Source organism: Lagopus muta, chromosome 13, assembly GCF_023343835.1.
Source record: "Lagopus muta isolate bLagMut1 chromosome 13, bLagMut1 primary, whole genome shotgun sequence".
In the NCBI taxonomy this organism is placed as follows: Eukaryota; Metazoa; Chordata; class Aves; order Galliformes; family Phasianidae; genus Lagopus; species Lagopus muta.
In genome coordinates this window covers 3,757,292-3,776,213 of record NC_064445.1, presented here as the reverse complement: position 1 = coordinate 3,776,213, position 18,922 = coordinate 3,757,292, and the positions used below count along the sequence as shown (strand labels likewise).

General features: G+C 44.3%; 1 protein-coding gene across 1 annotated transcript in view; it reads left to right on the top strand.

Annotated features, from left to right (window-relative positions):
* Positions 1–18,922, top strand: part of GPC4 (glypican 4) — a 62,621-nt gene that overhangs the window by 23,686 nt on the left and 20,013 nt on the right. Inside the window, exons 2-3 of the mRNA XM_048959373.1 lie at positions 1,473–1,631; positions 15,041–15,432. Coding sequence (XP_048815330.1) covers positions 1,473–1,631; positions 15,041–15,432 — 551 coding nt within the window. The remainder of the gene's footprint in view (positions 1–1,472; positions 1,632–15,040; positions 15,433–18,922) is intronic.

The following is an 18,922-nucleotide window of genomic DNA, read 5'->3' as shown; positions in this document are numbered from 1 at the left end:
CCGAGGGAAGAAGTGCTTAATGAAAATGGTACAGGAATCATGGAGCACGTGTCAGGTAAAATATTTCCATCTGAAATTTAGGAAAAAAAAAATAAAAGTCAAGTGTTTTAAAATTAAATAGTTTTGACACCTCAAGTCTAGCTGTTGCTCTAGCAGGAATTATCACTTTGCTGCTATTTATTTGTGTTTTGTAGTGTCAAGGAGACTTAGCCCTCTATTGGAAGTGGAGCAAAAGGGATGCAAAGTGAAATAGTGTGGCCTTGCCTAGGGACTTGCTTAGTTGAATGCTGGCTGGGGAGGCAGGCTCTGTATGCCCAGGTATCATGAGAACTGAGTCTTAGTCCTAGTGCAGTGTGCTTGTCATTGGAGGTGTTCCTGGGAGGAAAAGGAGTGTGTAAAACAAAAAGGGAGAAAAAAAGAGTCTCTAAGGAGACAGTGAATTTTTTTCTTTGTTTTCTGAAGGCTGTCTAAGCAGGGCTGTTCTCTGTACCGGACTTGGAGCAGCAGACAGTCTCGTGCAATAAATTAGTTGTGGCAGAATTATCTGTTGGTCAAGGTCTCTGTAATGTCTGAGAAAACAAACAAATCCCATGGCACAAAAGGAAAGCTGTTTAGGAGAGGGCAGTCTTAGAGATGGAATGTGTGTGTTTAATTAATATGTATGGTTTTAACTTTTGAAAAATGGCCTGAGAGTGGTCTCTAGGCAAGAAAGTCACACACAGCAGTGTGAAGGTTTGGTAGCTGGGCGAATCGTGCAGTTGTGGGCCAGATCTGGTTGCACTGATCACAATCTGGCTTTGTTTTGCATAGAGCAGAAATAGCTCTTGTTCACTGCAGACCCTTCCGATGCTTTAGCAGTCTGAGTGGCTCTTCAGAAGGTATGTAGTGATTCTTTCTGCCCTGCAGCTCTTGGGGTGAGTCTTGGTGAGTCCCAGCAGTGCTGGAGGTTGTTGCTGGACCTCCAGGGGAATTCTCACCATCTGCCTCCTTGTGCTGAGGCACTCAGGGGTAAGAGAGATACTGGAGCCCTTTACGATTCCTCTGGCTAAGCAATCTTGAGCCATAAGATTTTTATGAGAGCCATCTTTTAGGGTGAGGGAAGAAAAATATGTTTGAATTCTGCAAAACAAACACAGTTTCACCCTAGATGATGACAGAAAACCGTAAAATTAAAAGCTGGGAAATGTAAAGTCTTTTCACAAGCAGTTACATAAAACAAGTTTATTTTCGTATCAGTGATATCTTTGATTCTTACAATACTTCAGTGATAGCTGAAGGGAAGGAGAAGGAAAAAAGGATTTTTCTGTTCAAAAAGGACCAATGTCATTGATGTGGTGTATTATGTATTAACTGAGTGAACTGAAAGTAATTAAAACTCCCTGGAGACGGTGCCACCATGGGGCCTCGCACACTGACCTCTTTGTGTCGCAAAGGGAATTCCTCTAACTTAGAGTATTTTCTTTGTTTTTAAGGCGACCACTTGAAAGTCTGCTCACAAGCCTACACGTGCTGCACTCAAGAAATGGAAGAGAGATACAGTCAACTGAGCAAACACGACTTCAGAAACGCCGTCGTAGAGCTTAGCAATCACTTACAAACAATGTTTAGTTCCCGATACAAGAAGTTTGATGGTGAGTGCAGAGACCTTGAACTTACTTTCCTTTGCATAAAATGCTAAGAATTCCCATCCTGTTGTTCTGTGTGCAGTTGTTCTGCTCTGCCTCCCCTTTTGCTGGGGAAGTTCATGACTCATTGCTCTGGTGGCGAGGGTAGCGCATGGTTTGTTTTGCAATCCCATGTGAAAGAAATATTTGCTGATTACAGTTGTTTGTTTCCTAAAGAGAGATCTTTTTCTGATTAATCTTTCAAAAAACTGTACTGCTGTTAACTTAGATTGCAGTGAGTTTGTTTGTATATCCCCGTGGTGCATGTGATTGTAACATGCACGTCTTGCAGCCCCGATCCACAGAAATGCAGATCTTTTCCAGTCTGTTATGAACCAGCAGGGTTTGTATCAGCTCACTTAGCCTTTGGGGCTAAATAGAGCAGCAAATAAATAAATACAGAGATGTCTTTGTGCAGAAACCGAGGGTTCAAGTGTGATGCAGGGTCAGAAGCAAAGTGAACAAAGTCTCGGCTGAGTTCCCATCGCTCAAGTGACACCAATTGCTGACTGATAAGCAAATGTCTTTTCTCATTGTTGCCCTCCAATCAGCAGGACGGCTGTGCTCTCCTCATAGCCTGATGGAAGAAAATCCCTATGGAAGTAGCTGGCAGTCACCTGTGCCAGTGTCCTGTATTCACTGTCTGCCCAGCATCATGCTCCTGCAAGAAGGACTGTCCTTCTTGGCTGTGGGGATGAGGGGACACCTAGATGCATGTGAATATATCTGATGAGTTATGTGGACTGGATTGGTTGTCAGGACATCCTTTGTGTCCATTGCATCACTGCCATCTGTTAGCAGAGGGTGATTCCAATGCACAGTTCTTCAGGGTTTTTTTCTCCCTTGTTTGGTTGTTAGTGGAGAATCCACGTGAACCAACACCCTGAAGTCTGTGCCTTGAACCTCCCAGGGACTTCCTCTTTGCTGCTGCAGCAAGTAGCAGCCCTTTTCCTTCAAAAGAAGTTGGCACCTGTGAGAAGGAAAAAGTCCCCGAGTATGAAATTGCAGTGAGTCAAAGTGAAATTATGCAACCCTCTTGATAGCATCTAAATCTACTAGCTGAGTATTTCCCTCTTAAACCTCTGTTGTCTCTACCTGCTGCTACACCAAAGGGGTGATAGAGAGAGAACCAAAGTGTCTAGACTTGCAAGCTTATTAAATACAGAGCAAGGCACTTAATGAAATCCAGCCCATAGATAAGCCCTTTGAAAGAGGCCAGAGGAACAGCATCTGCTTCACCTTTAATGAACAACGAGGCTTCTTAAAAATGCTGCACTGAACACAAAGGGCATGCTTGGTTCACTCTATTAGCATCCCTGACGTGGTGTAGATGTATTTCCAGGTGTGTCTTCTCATTTTCATGGTGAGTTATGGCCACAGGACTGTGTGACAAGAAGAGGGTATTAGGCTAAGTTGGATCCCTCTCAAAGCACAGTGCTTCAGTCTGGGGGGGCTTTGATGGGGAGCCCTGCAAAGCTGTTCTGTTGGCGTGGCGTGGTTCTGCCATCAGCAGCTCTCAGCGTGCCTGCTGCTGCTCTCACCACTGTGGCTCCTCTGATCTTAATCCTGGGAGTCCTTGAAAGGCAAATTTGGAAGCAGATAGAGTGATACTGTTCCTGGAAGCTAGATTTGCTGTGCCCAGCCTGTCCCTGAAGCGTGCTTCTCTGCCCTTTCTGAAACTAATAAAGGAGAATTAGCAACTTCTTAAGCTTGTCCCCAAGCCTGACGTTCCCATCTTTAAGCAGTTGTTAATATCAGATCTAAATCTTTATTTGCTGTAGACAGAACTGATTTAGGCATTTTTTTTAAATCTTACCTGGGGTGGAAGCAGAAATTAACTGATTCCCATCCTCCCTTGTTTATCTCTTGGAGGACTTTTAATCAGGACTGCCTCCCTCTCCCTGGCCGAGTCACCTGGAGGCTGATTGCACCCCATTCACAGGTGCTGTTTGGTGATGGTGGCTGAGCAGTCCTCCTCTTAAGTTCTCAGTCCTTTCCCTCTCTCAAGATTCCCTGCAAAAAAATGCCATGTTTTTGGAGCTCTGTGCTTAGACTGCTGTGGTGGTTTTGGGGGTTTGTGTTGCCTCCTATAGACTGATAGGCTGTTTGTGGTGGTTGTTTTCTTTCTACAATCTTGATGCTTGGTAATCTGGTCACACACGTTCTGTTTTTTGCTTTGCATGTTTGATTTCTTGTCAAATGTCCTTTTGTGGCAGGGCCGTGTTCCTTTTACTCTTTCTGGATCAATTCTCCACTTTGCCAACGCCTCACTGAGTTGGTCTGACTTTTCTGCCCTGAGTATGTGGCATTCCTGTCTTTTACAGGCTTTGCAAGGACACATTTTAATCCTTTACACAACCAGTTAATGATAGTTGTGGGTGGAATGGAGACTGAGAGAAACACTGCTTTAAGATGCCTTCCTGGTTTGTTGTGATTGTGTTTTGGGTGTATCTTTGAATCCTGATGCACTCCAAACGTTTTTTCAGTTTAAATAAGTTGAAATAACTGGTAAGAGGAAGGTGATTGGAACACAAAGCTGGTGAAGGTGGCTTGGCAGTTGCTTGGATGCAACATGTCCAACTCAGAAGGGGAGGAGATGATCAAGACCCATGTATTTGCCCTGAGCTCTGGGGATGAGTTTTGAAAAGCATACGATCCCCCCAAACTCTTCCTCTGCATGGCCCCTTGCTCCTATTTTAACATTTGGAGCTCTTTAGGGCTGCCTCATTACCAGTAGCCAGATCCATTTGAATGAAAATAAAGCTGACAGAATACAAGCCATGCATCCTCCTCTGCTTAACAGGAAATCATCTACACTGTGAAGCTGGACTGAAGGCAAGATGAGTTATTGCAGAGACCTAAATTCACTTAACTCCCAGCAAATGGAGCAGTGACTCCCCTTGCAGGGTCACATCGCTGTGTTTGGCGATGACACTCCAGGAAGCAGCTCCCTCACAGCGCGAAGCAAACCATGACCTCCCAGCTCTCTGGAAATCTTTGGTGCAGGCTCTCTGGCTGCTAATCTCTTAGCCTTGACATTCAGGTCCAAGAGAAGAGGCAAATCTGTGCTGCCTCTGCTATGTGCTTGACCTTTGCAGCAGTTGCCACTGTAAAAGGACAGTCCTTGGATGGAGGCGGCAGTGCCCTGTTGCTGTAGGAGCATTTTGCATCAGCTGTTGCTCGAGCGCTGTGTGATGTTGGAACAGTTGCCAGAATTGCTCTGATCTGACACCAAAGCCGTGTGCTTCAGCAATGGATTATCTCCTCTTAATCAGGAGCATACACCAAGCTCCTGATTACCAGTCCTCAAATGGCTGGCCACAAGTCACTTCAGCTTCTCCTATGTAATTGTACAGCGCCAGGTTCTTCTGTGTGTGTTTGGTTTGCAGACACAGGGAGAAGACTGGAGCTTTGGAGTGCAGTATCTTATATATCCTGTCTAAATATTTGCTTACAGCACAGCTCTGCATGCTCCTGGGGGTTTCTCCTGTTGTAATTTAAACCTAGCCCAGCCTCAGCGTAGCAGAAAGGTACACATTTCCAGCAATAAGGGAAATTCTTTTTTTAATAAAAAATACGTGCTTTGGGAGTTGTTGGACTCTCTATTGCTAGATGTTTTTAAGGTGAGGATTTGCTGGTTGTGTTTTTCTAATATACGTGATGTCAGATACATGTTTACAGGTTTCACTGAGAAACTAGTGGGTGATGTTCCCTGGCCATATAAGCATCTCCCTATATGACAATAGCCATGGGATGCAGGAGGAGTGCTCTGATGTGGTGTCTGTCCTGAGCTGCCACAGAGGAAGCTGTGAAGCTGTGCAGTGTGACCTCATCTCATGGCACAGCAGTGGCTGCAGCCTTTTTTCATCTTCACCGCTTAGTGCCCCTCCGCTCTCCTAAGGATTAATAATTTTAGAAGGATTAATGGTGACATTAAGATTGTTTAAATGCTTGATCCCTTCTATTAAGCTTGAACTTTCATCTCCACTGACCTTTCAGGCTGAAGTTTTCCATGCTGGGGGCAGTGGTTTTGGGAGGATGAGGTGAATGCCAGAACAGAAATTGGGCTCAGCTGTTTTGAGGAATTGGAGCAGGGCAGGAAGCAGCAGATAACTCTCCTTTAGCATTTCTGCTATCCTGTTTCTTCCTAGATAAGCTGTTCTTTGGTTGTCTGCTTTTGTTAAAGACGCCTTCTGAATCTCTCAGAAGACACAACTGTTGTACCAAGCCTTTTTTAGGGAGAAATTCTGTTTTCTAGGTTCACTGCACAGCAAATGAGGGGAAAACAAATTTCTAAAGCCCTTGTAAGCAGAGGGACTGCTAAATGACTGCTGTGAAATGCTGGCTGGTTTGTTGCCTCTGAGTTTAGCAAGCTGCTGCATTTAAACCAAGTTTTGTCTCTTTCTTCTGAGCGCTCTGTATTTAGGGAAGACGAGCAAGATTTTGCCTCCAGTGATATTTAAGAATATTATGTCCAAGAGGCAAACATGCAGCAGGCTTGGTGCTCGCTGTGCCTCAGCAACAGGAGGATTTGCACAAAACTTCTCAGCCTCAGCCGGCATCTGGGAAGCTATTAAATGCTGAGTGTCCCATTTCTGCTCCGCTCCTCCCCGCTGCCCCCTGACTTTTCCATTAGTATCAAAGATAAAACAAATATGAAAGTGTAAAATGAAACCCTTGTGGGACAACGAGCGGAAGGAAAGCGAATCCGAGCAGCAGGAGCTGGGCAGTGGTCCCCAAGGGGCACGTGGGGCCACAGGTTGGGTTCAGTGGGGTTATTTCTTCTGGGCTGGATGTAGGTCAGGGCTTTTGCATGTGGCGCAGGTTTTGAGAGGTGGGAGTGGGACATAACTTTCCTGGTCCATTGTCCCCTTGCAGATGATGGGTAGCTCACATACAGCCTTTGTGTTGCTTTGCACTATGCACTGGGTGCGGGCAGCTGCTGCAGGAGAACCAGCTGCCATCCCAAGGGAAGAGGAAAGGCATATTCCCTTAATCGAGGCCTTTCTTCTCTGTCCTCCATCTTGGTGGTCTCCTTCCCACTGCTTCGGACAGAGCGGAGACAAACAGTGAAAGATGAACCCTGTGGCTGTCTGGTTCCTAAAGTTAGAATTTGGCGGATAATCAGGATGCTATACCTGACCAAAATAACTGCCCTTTGGGACCTTACTGTCACATTAACTCTTTTATCAGAAACTGCCTGCAAGAGCAGAGAAGTGGAGCCTTGTCCTGCTCTTGTGCCAGGCTACCTCATCTTTGTGGTACCTGCAGAATGCTTTTCTGAGGATCCCAGTGCATCAGGAGTTGTGCAGAGGGAGACTGGAGATGCAGTGGACCTTTAATGCCTGTTGTGCAAGAGCTGTGTGTTTTTTGAATAAATTTTTGACAGCTTTGCTGGAGTTGCATTAACATACAGATGACAAAGCAGAGTGGTCTATCTGCTGCCACTCAAGAGTAGGTGAATGACCAGCCTCATTCTTTTCTCTCCAGAAAGGATTGTCACAAAGCCTCACATACCAACCTGGGTGGAGAATGGTGGGATGATCCCTCGTGCTTTGCAATGAAAAACATTGCCTCCTGCTGAGAGCTGGTCCTTCAGACTTAGTTTTGGACTTGTGCTTGTCTGGGGTACAGATGGAGTGATTTAGGAGAAGCAGAAGGGAGCAACCACCAACACACTTCCTTTAGAAAATCCCACTTGTGGGTTTTTGTTTGCACTTTCCCACTCACGCCAATAATAATGAAGCAAACTGTCTGCTTTCTCTGCTCTCTCTGCCCTGGAAATTTGTTTATTCTTTTTCTTGTAGCTGGCTCCTTTCCATCTGGAGATCTTTAAAAAGGTACAAAAAAACACTATGATTTTTCTTCTCGTTCTTTGAAAAGATTCACAATGCTGAGCTAACAGTGAGGGGGAATTGACCTCTGATTTGGGAGGCCCAGAAAGATCTTGAGGTCACAGCATCACTGGGGGAAGGAAACCCCATGTAGAGGGAATCTCTTGCCCCACAGATGAAGGGGAAAAAGTTGAGATTTCTATAAGTGAGTGAAGGGTTCAGCTATGGGCAAGACCACTTTCTGTGTGGTCAGTTTTCTTTCTGCCATCTCAGGTGCAAGCAGTTCTGCTGTTAGGATTGCAGATAAACCTTTCTTATGCTTTTATTTTGTCAAAAGACAAAGATGTGGGCCGCACGCTTTATACTTGGTTACAGGAAACATGTCTGCCGTTCTCTGGTTACTAATTGCTGTCAACCTGTCAATGAGCTATTGTTTGTCTGTTTAAAATTAACTCTCTTTTCCTCCTTCCTGCACAAAGAAACCACCTAGTGATTGTGCAGACTCTTTTTGCATGTGCAGTATCAGGAGCTGCACCCTGGATGTTGATGGAGCTGGTGGCGTTTGGGTTCTTGCAGTGAGCTTGATTGCATGATATTCCCCTGGAGCTGGCTTGTGCTGCTGCCTTATCAGTGTTACACGTACCTTAGCATCCAGTTGTTTGCACACTGGGTGAAGAAGAGCACTGGCTCTGCCTGGGAGAGCTCAGCGCAATGTGAGACGGAGTGAGAAAGAGCGGGAAGTGAGAAAGAGGAGTGAGAAAGCTGTCAAATACTCAGCAGCACAGGTCCTCCTCAGTCTCTTCAACAGCAGTTGTAGGAAGGGAGACTTAGAAAAAGATGCACGTCTCAAATACCCTTGAGTGCTCTTAAGAAATGCAGGATGCAGCTCGAAGTTTCACAGCTGCTGTTTGCTCTGTTGGGGTGGGAAGTTGGTGTTTTGGTACCAGCTGGACCTAGTTCTAAAGCAGCTGGGAAGTAACAGGGGAATGGGTGGGGTGAAAATTAGCCGGAAGGAGACTGGGCAGCAAGGAGAGGCAGCAGTAAGGGAGGAGTGACGGGGAAGATGGCGTCGAGTCGTGGTTGCTGGGTTGGGAGCTTGGGATGAAGGGTGTTTTACTGGGGGATAAAACCTCTATGGATGGCCCAGAGCAGGAATTGTGAGTGTAGAAGGTCTCTAGAAATGGAGGTGAGGAGGATATGAAGCTTGTGTTTGTCCTTCAGGATGCACAAAGAAGGGACTGGAGCACTTCTGCTTTCCTAATTGTTAGGATAGGTGTTAGGTGGAGCAGGACATGATGTGCTGTTATTTGCTTCTTGAATCACAGACAGTAGTGCTTTTTTTTCTCCTTCTCTTTCATTGCTTCATTCGTTTACAGAGTTTGATCACTGTGTGACAGCACTGCTCTTGGGCTGTTAGCTTCTCTGAGTTCCTGCCAGCCCTGGGGTACGCACGAATGTTCTTGGGCCCATCAGAAACAAGAAGTTCTAGGAATGTTTTTTGTTTACTTGTTTTTTAAATTATTACTTTTTTTTTCCCCCTCTGTGAGGTTGTGTCCCAGTTGTTTTTGTCTTGAAGCATTTGAATAATTAAGCAAAGTTCTGGGAGATTTGGCAGTGCCTCCCAGCTCTCTGAGGCTCACATATCACGGCTGTTTCTGTGACACTGGTGATTTAAGCCTGTGTTTCTTCTTACTATGCGGAAGAGTTCTTCCCATGTCACTAAGTGCTAACACATGTTTGAAAGCAGGACAGAGGAACAGCTTGTGGATTTGCCCTGCCCTTCCTGAGTTCATATTCAATAAATGTGTTAACACTATGTATTCATCGGTTTCTCAGCACTTCTGGAAAAAAGTTGTTAAGCTATGGTTTGTTTTTCCCTGGTGGAAATTACAAATGTGATATATGTAATAAAGGAAGTGAAAGCGTATTAAAAGTAATGAGGCACGTTTAGGAAAAAAAATCTTTTTTCCTTTAGGGTAGGTGGCATAGCTGTGGATAGCTTCAGCTTTGAAACTGTGAAACTTTGGTGCCTTTTCTTCCCAAGACCTTTCTATCAGATGTGAATTCTGCGTGCATCATCGGAGGAGCTGTAGGCTGGGCTTTGCATTCACAGATGCACTTATGGGTGTATATATATATATGTGCACCTATGTGAGGGGATGGGGTTGGCCCCTCTATGCTGCAGCTTGGACAAGGGTGTCTGCCTGGGAATCCATCTTGCTGCCATGCACGTTTTATGAGTAAACCAATTCATGGGAAAGTATAATTAATCTCTTTGTGGCAGCACTCTGCTGCACACACTAGAAAACGTCATTATCTATACAGACAAGCAAATTAAAGGTTTCGCTAAGGCAGACGGTCCTTAATTAATCATAATCTGGACAGCATATTAAAAGTATACCTGAAAAGTGCGGGTGGCAAATTATCTAAAACTAATTAGTTGTGCCCATAAAAATACAGCATATTCCCTCCGTGTGCTTGAATCTGGTTTTATTTGTTTCTTAGGGTGTGTTCAATAATTGCACGTCTACCAGTTTGCATGGTTAATTTGGAAATCTTCATCAGAATAACTCTAAAGCCAGTTGAAAACGTGGCTATAAAATAAGTTAACCTGATGCGTGGGAAATTTAGAACGTCTGAAAGCTGCTGGGAAGGGAAACATGTGGCATAGCCCTGGTTTGGAAGGACACACGTGCCAACAAAGGGGCACCTGTGCGTTTCATCCCTGACAATGAGGAAATTCAAAGCAAAACTTCACACTCCAGAGTGAGCAGCTCTGGGTTGAGCTCTCAGGGCTCCTGGATTGGGGCTGCCCTCCTTAGCAGTGTTTGTAGGGAAATGCCAAAATGGGCTGTGGGTGAACTGCAACGTGCCCCTTTGATGTGTTCTTCTAATCTCCAGGAGCTGCCTTTGATTTAGGTAGGGCTGTACTGTATAGCAGAGGGCTTTCCCCATCAAAAGCCATCTAATATGAAAATCCCACTCTAAATATCTGAAAGTGTTAGCACAAGAAATAGGAAAATGTTACATCCGTTCCTCCTTGAGGATATTTTCAGATGAGACCTGTGAACTCAGCATTAAAAAAAAAAAAGAGTCCAAGGAAGTGGATTTATGGTTTGTAGGTGGAATTTGCCCTGTGCCCTACAGTGGGTGGAGTGATTGTTTCTTCAAATAGCTAACATATCCACAGCTTGGAAGGAGGGTTGTTTAGAATTTTTCTGGCTGTGGAAACCAGTGTAATGTGGAAGCACCTTCAAGAGGTGCTGGGTTACCAGCAGGGCTTGTCTGCCCTCAAGCTGCAAGCAGGTGATTGCTTGTATTACCTGGAAAAAGGAAACTGCCAAGTAACTGTGGTTAAATTTTCCCATTGTGGAAATCTGTTTTATGGAAGGGCTTGTTTAAAAGCAGGAATTCCTTTTCCTCCAGGACTCTTATTACAGAAATATCAGATGTGTCATGTCCAGTCTTTCTTACTTTTTCCTGACATCCTAGATTTTCCCCTGAGTGCTGGCACTGAAATTCTACACTGAAATTCAAACGTGTTAAAAGAATAAACATAGCCCAGAGCTGTAGATTGCCTGTCTGCAGATTACATCCTTTTCTATCCTGAGAAGTTAATTGCATTATAAATGTCATCTTCCTCTGAGCAGCAAAGTCCATAGAGTCCAGAGGATTTATTTACAAATTTCAGAGTTTCATCCTGGTTTTAGGAAAGATTTTCTGACTGCTGCCAGAGGATATCTCTGTGAATGGCAGCCCTGGGACCATCAAAGGTTGGCATGGCCGAGCCCTGCTCCCTTCCTCCTGGCACCTTCCTGAGTGACAAGGTGGTTTTCCATCAGTGGGTCTCAGCTGAGGTGGGGAAAGTAGGAAAATGCGCAAGCAGAAATAAATTTACAAGGATTGTATGAGGTGTTGGGAAGGCAGCATTTCTTAGGGAGATGACAGCTCATTATACACCTCCTTACAGTTTGCAGCATTCAGTAAGTCATGAATAACACTGGTACCAAACACAGAGAGATCGGTGTAGGTGCTCGAAAGTGGGTCTTCGTGAACACTGCTTGTGGAGGATTTCTGTCTAAAGCAGCCTCTGTTTCTGTGAGATTTCTGCCTTGATGCTGACTGCTCAGATGCTGCTCCTTAATTTTGTGCAACCCAAACGCTGCTGCTGTCCATTCTCTCAGCACTTTGCTGTCTGTCCTGCAACTTGTGTCCCAGCTTGTGCCACAGCCTTGCTGGCAAGTGCCTGTGACCTGCACCTGTGAGGATCAGACCCAGCAAAATGGCAAAACTTCTCCCTGTAACCCAAACATCTCTCTGTGCTCTGCTGTTAGCTTGGAGACCAGGCAGGTGAGATGTGCTGGATTTGCTCGAAAACCACGTTGCTGCTTCTGGGGATCAATTGGTGAAACATTTCCTGATTTTGTGCGCTGCTTGCTTTTGTCTGTTTGTCTGGGGGCCACCCCTTGGTCTGTGAGTTTAAACCAGATAACCGAGAAGCCAAAGCGAGCCTGACATCTCTCTGGATAGCAGAGTCTCGGAGAGCACTGGCAAACTATGGTTTGTCGTCTGTGAAAAATGTTTGCATTTGACAGCTTTTCACAGGAAGCCTGTCAGAGTGATAATTTAATGAGTACAGATTGCTTGCAACACAGCTGTAAAACGTGCTTTTACAGTGCTGTAAAATAAGCAACCAAGTCCTTTGTGTGTTTGCTTTGTTTGAGAACAAGTCAACTTCTAATACAAATGAAAGGTGGTCATTTATTTTACCCAGCAAACAGTCAAGATGTAAGAGAGGAACCTGCCATTTTTCTTCTTGTGGTGGCAAGGTTAATGCTGGGTTACACTGGCGTTTGCTAATCAGCTTGTTTCTGTGAAGGGGAGGATTAATATCTAATGAGACAGACTGAGTTACCAGTCAGATTAGCATTTAAGTCATAAAAAGGACTTTTGGACTTTCCTCTCTTTGCTGCAGATGTCTTTACCCCTGGTTTGCACAGGGAAAGTGTTGGTTTCTCACCCAAACTGATGTCCTTAAGGGGAGAGGGAAGACTCTGTGCACATATGTTTACAGCTAATTTGGTTTATGGGTTGTTTTTTTTTTTTTTTTTCCTTTGTTTGTTTTTTAGGATAATTAATGAACATACCTGGTTTTAGCCCAGATTAAAATTTGTGAAGGGATGAACGGCTGTAAAGCCTGAATCAGTTTATTCAACTTTCAGTTCAGAGCATAACCAGTAATTAAGTCTAGGCTGGAGAATGAATTGGTTATGGCAATATAGATGTATTGCTTGAGGCAACTTTCTTGGCTTAAAACGTTGCGTTGGGTTCCTTTAGACCAATACTTGGAAATATGTAATAGATTTCACATCAATGTCATTTTAAAATACAGTTGTTACTGAAGAGTTCTGCTGATGCATCTGCCAGATCTTGTGCCTGGTATGAAAGTGTTTAAGTAAACAGCTTATTTAGTGATATTAAAAGGCCTGAGCTAAGGAAGGAAGTGAGCCTTCAAAATGATTAAGTGAATTAGAAATTAATATACACCAAGCTAATCTCTATAGTATAAACTCAACAGAAAAAAATCTTCCTGGAGAGGAAATGCCAGTCATGGGAACGAAAGTGGAGGTTCCTGCTGATATTGGACAGAGGACGTGTCGGGTGTTTGAAATCAATCTCTTCTTCCCTGGATCATTTCTCTTGTGCTCCTAAGAGGCTGCATTATATACAGCTATGTCAACCACCAAGCCCCATGACTTTGTTCGTCAGGAACTCGAAGAATGTTTCAGTTTTTCCAGAAAATGTTTTCTGTGTTAGTCTTTGTTTGTACTGGACCACTTTGAAGACTAAAATCTGAACTTCAGCATACTTTAATACATTTTAACAAGGTTTAAATTCACACCACGCCAAAATATTCTACCCCCTCCTTCTAACGACTTCTGGCTTTAAACATTACTCCTTTGAGGATTAAAAAAAAAAACCAACAGAGGCATGTTTTATTAAAAAATATTTATTGAATATGAGTCACAGAAAAGCAGAGGTCAGAATCCTCAATTGCAGTGGCATGCATAAAATAACCCTCTCCCTAGGCCCCCCTTGAGGCTGCACCCTGGGTGCCGATGTCCTGCTGGGCTCGGAGCACATGGATGAGCACCAGCACATTTGTGGTTTTTGTTTTCCTGGGAGAATTTTGCAGGTCCTGTTGGGTGGGCAGGGAAAATTTCAATTGTGAGCAGCTTATGCTGACCACCAGCACATGGTGGAAGTCCCCCTGGTAGTCTTGCTTGCCTTAGCTCCCTCCCATGCCTATACAAGTGGAGTTGTGTTCCAAAAGGGCCTAAAAAGCTTAATGGATCTCTCCTCTATTACTTTATCTCATCTAACAGATATCCAAGGCAAAGATTGTCAAGTAGAGTGATCTTGTGATCTTCCATCAGACCTACTAAATGCTGGGATTTCTCCTTTGAACCACTGCCACTTACATAGGAGCAGACTGTCTTTTCACTTGTGCTGATGTAGATCAGCTTAATTAGCAGTGTCCAGTTTGCCCTCAGCAGTATCTGCACCTCTCTCCGTTGGAAACGAAGCCTTTCCCAAGCGTTGTGTCTTTGGCAGCACTGACTTGGAGGGGGATGTTCTTTAAATTGACCTGGCAGATGCATGTGGAGTGCCAGATGTCACTGGGTCACCTTGCAGCCGGCGTCAGAGATGTGCGCGTCACTGCCACGATGCCGTGACGGTGTTCCAGCAGTGGCTGCTCTCCGGCACCAGCCTGTCTGGTGTTCTCAAACACTGAACTGAAGCTGGCCTTTGCTTTTTGAAAGCCACGAAACCCGGAGCCGTTCTCCGTCAGCTGAAAAATCTCTTGGCCTTCTTGTCAGTGTCAAGCGTTTAGCCCTTGGATTTTGAGCAAATTCGGGCTTAATTGCACTTTCTTTGTACTGCCATAAACATCTGAAGTCCTGTCTGCAATCAGAACCAATTACATAATTAGAGACAGGCCCTGCCCTGAGATCTGGCAGAGTAGAAAGAGAGGAGAAAGAACATGAAGGTAGATTTTTTGGGTCTGTTTTTAAAAATGTACTGAAGTTGTTTAGTTTTTGAGGTTGGTTTATCATCGTTGCAGAAAGTGAACTGACAGTAATTAAAAAGATTTCTTTGAAAACCAGCTTTTTTAGAACACTGTTTAAAATATTTTACTTTCTGATAATTTGGGGCTTCAGAATAACATTTCAAGCTGGCTGAATGGTAACGTAAAGGCTGCTTAATTTTTTCCATTTTACTGACTTTTGTCATGATATTTAGTACTGGTCAAAAGATATTTCACTCATCCAAGCCATAGGAGGCCTTAGAAAGTGGTTTTGAAGGGTGATTGACTTTATGAGAAGCAAGCAAGAATTTTGAGAAATTATTTGAAAATCAGGTATGGAAATCATTTAAAAATCAATTTCTCCTCGGTCTCCTTGTGCTGCGTTTTCAAGCAACGTGCAAATGCTTAACCCAGTACCGACATTTACCATGGCTTCTCTTGCTCTTTCCTAGAGTTCTTCAAAGAGCTTCTGGAGAACGCCGAGAAGTCGCTGAACGACATGTTTGTGCGGACGTATGGCCGGTTGTACATGCAGAACTCAGAGCTGTTCAAGGACCTCTTCGTGGAACTGAAGCGGTACTACGTGGGTGGCAACGTCAACCTAGAGGAGATGCTCAACGACTTCTGGGCACGTCTGCTGGAGCGTATGTTCCGGCTGGTGAACCCGCAGTACCACTTCACGGATGAGTACCTTGAGTGTGTCAGCAAGTACACGGAGCAGCTGAAGCCCTTCGGGGACGTGCCGCGCAAGCTGAAGCTTCAAGTGACTCGAGCGTTTGTGGCAGCCCGCACCTTCGCGCAAGGCCTTGCTGTCGCCAGGGACGTCGTCAGCAAAGTGTCCGCGGTGAGCTCTGTGTTCATGCCTCCTTCCCATGGACCTGCCGTGGGTTGCGTCTTTCCCTGTCATCACACTTCTGCAGAATGCTATAGGTGCACTTGGCTCTTTCATAGGTGCCTTAAGCGCATGATGGATGGTTGAGCATAGATGGGACAGGATTCCATCTGTTGGTAGGAGAGCCCAGCTGTGTTTTTTGTGATAGTCATGTTCTGGAGATGTTCTGCCCATGGGCCAACACTGTCCAGTGCTTTAGGCCAACAGCAGGGATGTTTCCCTGTTTGGTGCTTGTCCTCCCATGTGTGGAACAGCAACAGGTTGGAAATTAAGTTCCATCTGCAGTGGAGATAAACATGTTTGCTTGTGTAATTACTGTACCTTCTTAATATTGCCCTCAAATTACAGCGAGTCATGGACGTTATGGGCATCTATTACGGAGCAGCTGATGACTTGCTCCTTGCTCCCAGGCATGGAGAGAGGCTGTTAGCATGAACAAACAGTACTTTTATGATAATAATAAGCTGGAGCCATATGTGCAGGGCAGGAGCCTGTTGTATTTGGTGCCACAGATGTAGCAGAAGTCAGGCCTCAGTCTTCCATGGCTGTCACTTTTGGGGGTTCAAACTGATACGTTATTGTTCACCTAAATGTTTACCTCTCTCTTCTCATAGACCACTATAGAATGTTCTAAATGGGATGACTTTGTTTTCTTCCCTGAGACTTGTCTGTAATTTACTTTGAGTTGTGTGGTATATGGAACAGATGGATTAGATAATCCCCTTAAACTGATTGTGTAAGATAAAAAAAAAATATTAGTGATTTCCTTTTAACAACCTCGGCTCACTTCCTGTGGTCTAGAAGATGTAGCATAATCATTTAATCAAACAGAAAGGTTTACTTTCTTTTTACCTGGTTGCAGAGTATAATAAAGCACCAGGCTGGAAGGGCAGGCATGAGTTTGAATCATCCTAAGTGCAAGGAAAAAAAAATCAAAGAGAAAAAAAGAAAAAAGAAATGAGGCACTCTTAGAAGAAGAATGCAATTTTGGAGGCAGCACAATTAACTTTAATAAGTGACGTGATCATTCAGATTGCTTTGACTTACAGGGAAGACATGAAAATACTGTGACTGTGCAAAAAAAAAAAAAAAAGATCTGTTTCCACGTTAATTTTTCTTGTAATAAGACTGCATGTGTGTGACAGGACAGAGAATGTTAACAAGGGTAGAATTTCTTTGTTAATACATCCAATCTCCAGGAGTATGTTGCTAGTGCTAGCCGTTGTAGGTACTTAACACCTAAGCTCCTTGTTTAATAGCAATGACACTCATGTATCTTTGTGCTGCTCTCATCTAGGTGAGGGTGAGCACTAGGGACTCCATGGATGTTATATGGGGTCCCTTTGATGGGATGACAAAATCCTCCAGCCTCAGAGATGCCATCCTATTTGGGAAAGGAGTTGTGGGAGAGGGAGTGCTGGTGCTGGATCAGACCAAGTGTTTGTTTCCATGTCAGATCATGGCAAAGCCTCCAGCCTCTCGGTTGAGGTTTCAGATATAGTTGCTGTTATTTCATTTCTGGTTGCTTGGTGTTGTGGTAGATATGGTCAGTAAGAAAGGGAAAAAGAGGATGGATGGGCAGAAGATGAAGTATTTAGGGGGTCCAGATGCTGAATGCCAGTACGGCTTTGGGGAATGTAATCAGTTGATAGACAGTAAACCTGTGTGAGTGAGGGGTTGTGTTCATGCTCCATCTGCTCAGAATTCATCAAAATGTCTCCAGACTTGACACGGTACCACGAGGGCTACGGTCCTCGCATCTGTTACGAATCAAAGTTGTGAACCCGAGGTGGCACTGTGATTTCTTTCTCCCTTTTGAAGATCCTCAATTGTAGAGTTGCCTTCAACTCTGGAATTAATTGCTTGAGTGTGCAAGGTTATCCAGAGACCCACTCAGCTGCAAAAATAGCTCATGCTCCACGCAGAATTACGCTTACTGCACTTAACACTTCGGTTTCACAAATTGCATTACAGATCATGTAACAGATCTGCTTTTTGGAGCAGAAGTCTGTGCTGCTGAGCACTAAGCTTTAGTTGCAGCAGTGGAAGGAATAATCTTTCTAGTGGTGTTTTAGTCTCATTCAGTGAAAACCTAACGTCACGTTTCTGTAAGACACAATTGGGAAATTCCATACGTGGGTTTAAAATCGAATGTTTTTATGCCTGCTGCTTTGTGGTTGCGTTTTGGGGTTTCCTGCATTACATATAGATTAGTCCAGCTTTGCTGAGCTCTATATAATGACTTCATTGTCTTTGCTTCCTTATTATTTTTACTGAGGAGCTGTAGTGGGATAACTGCTTGTACTGGGGATTAGCTTGAGGAATAAATCTTCATCTTTATGAAAAAATGTCCAAAGTAATGCAAATTAGTTTTAATGCTTCTTGTAACGAGTAACTCAAAAATTCGTAATTGAAAATTCTCAGGAGGAGAAATACAAACTACTGCGAGATCCAGCTGTTTTTTGCTTTCAAGTGGTGCTGTTAGGAGAGCAAGGAGCACTTTACAGAAGAGCAGCATTGATAGCTTTTTAATGATACTATATATTTTTACATCATCACTAGGGAGATGCATTTAGAAAGTATTGTTCTTGCATAAGTTGGGGACGAAAGGGGAAAAGGAAAAGAATATTGAAAAGCTGCAGATGTGTGATTTCAGAGCCAGAATGCTAGAAAATAACTTCAATTCAGCACTGATTGGGTCAGAAGGTGCGTGTTGCTGCCCAAATACACAACTGTGAGACAGTCATATGGTTTTCAGAGAAAGCATGGATCTATAAAGTGCACTTTAATGTTCTATTCAGGTCTTCCCCCCTCAAATTTCCTAATTTGGGTCCAAAGTACAAAGTTCTCCAGATCTGTCCTGAACTGCAAATCCAAGGAAAAAAAAACTCAGTTTGTTGCTTATGCCTGCTTGAAATGTTTCCTGTGTGGGATTTCATCTATGGCTGGCTGTAGGCCTCCAGTGCTTTCCTTTGTCATCTGCTGAAGACTGGTGATTTCTCTCTGACCTTCCTGCCCCTGCCTTTGGGAGACGGAAATCTGCCCATCCCGTAATCACTCGCTTGCTACTTAGCCCTTGACAAGCACTAAAATCAGCAGGGTTAAATTGCTGCCAGCGTTGACATTTCCTGCCCCAGCTGAGCGGGCTCTTTTCTGGGGGAAAAAACAGAGCAAATACAGGCCAGAGCCCAGAGTGCCTGAGAAAGGGTGAGAACCAGGAATCCTGCAGTTCTCAAGCTGCAGAGACGTTTCCTTAATTGGTGACACGCGGTTAAACCCATGTCCCTGTCTGGGGTCGTGACATCTTTGAGGGCAAAATGCCTGGTGGCTCATTGGGTGCAGGTATGGGACAGAGGTTCCTGTTGTTAGGGGGAAGAAAAAAGTGAAGAACTGAGCATGTTGTCAGCATTTTGTAGGGTCAGGAGTAGCATCCTTGACCCAA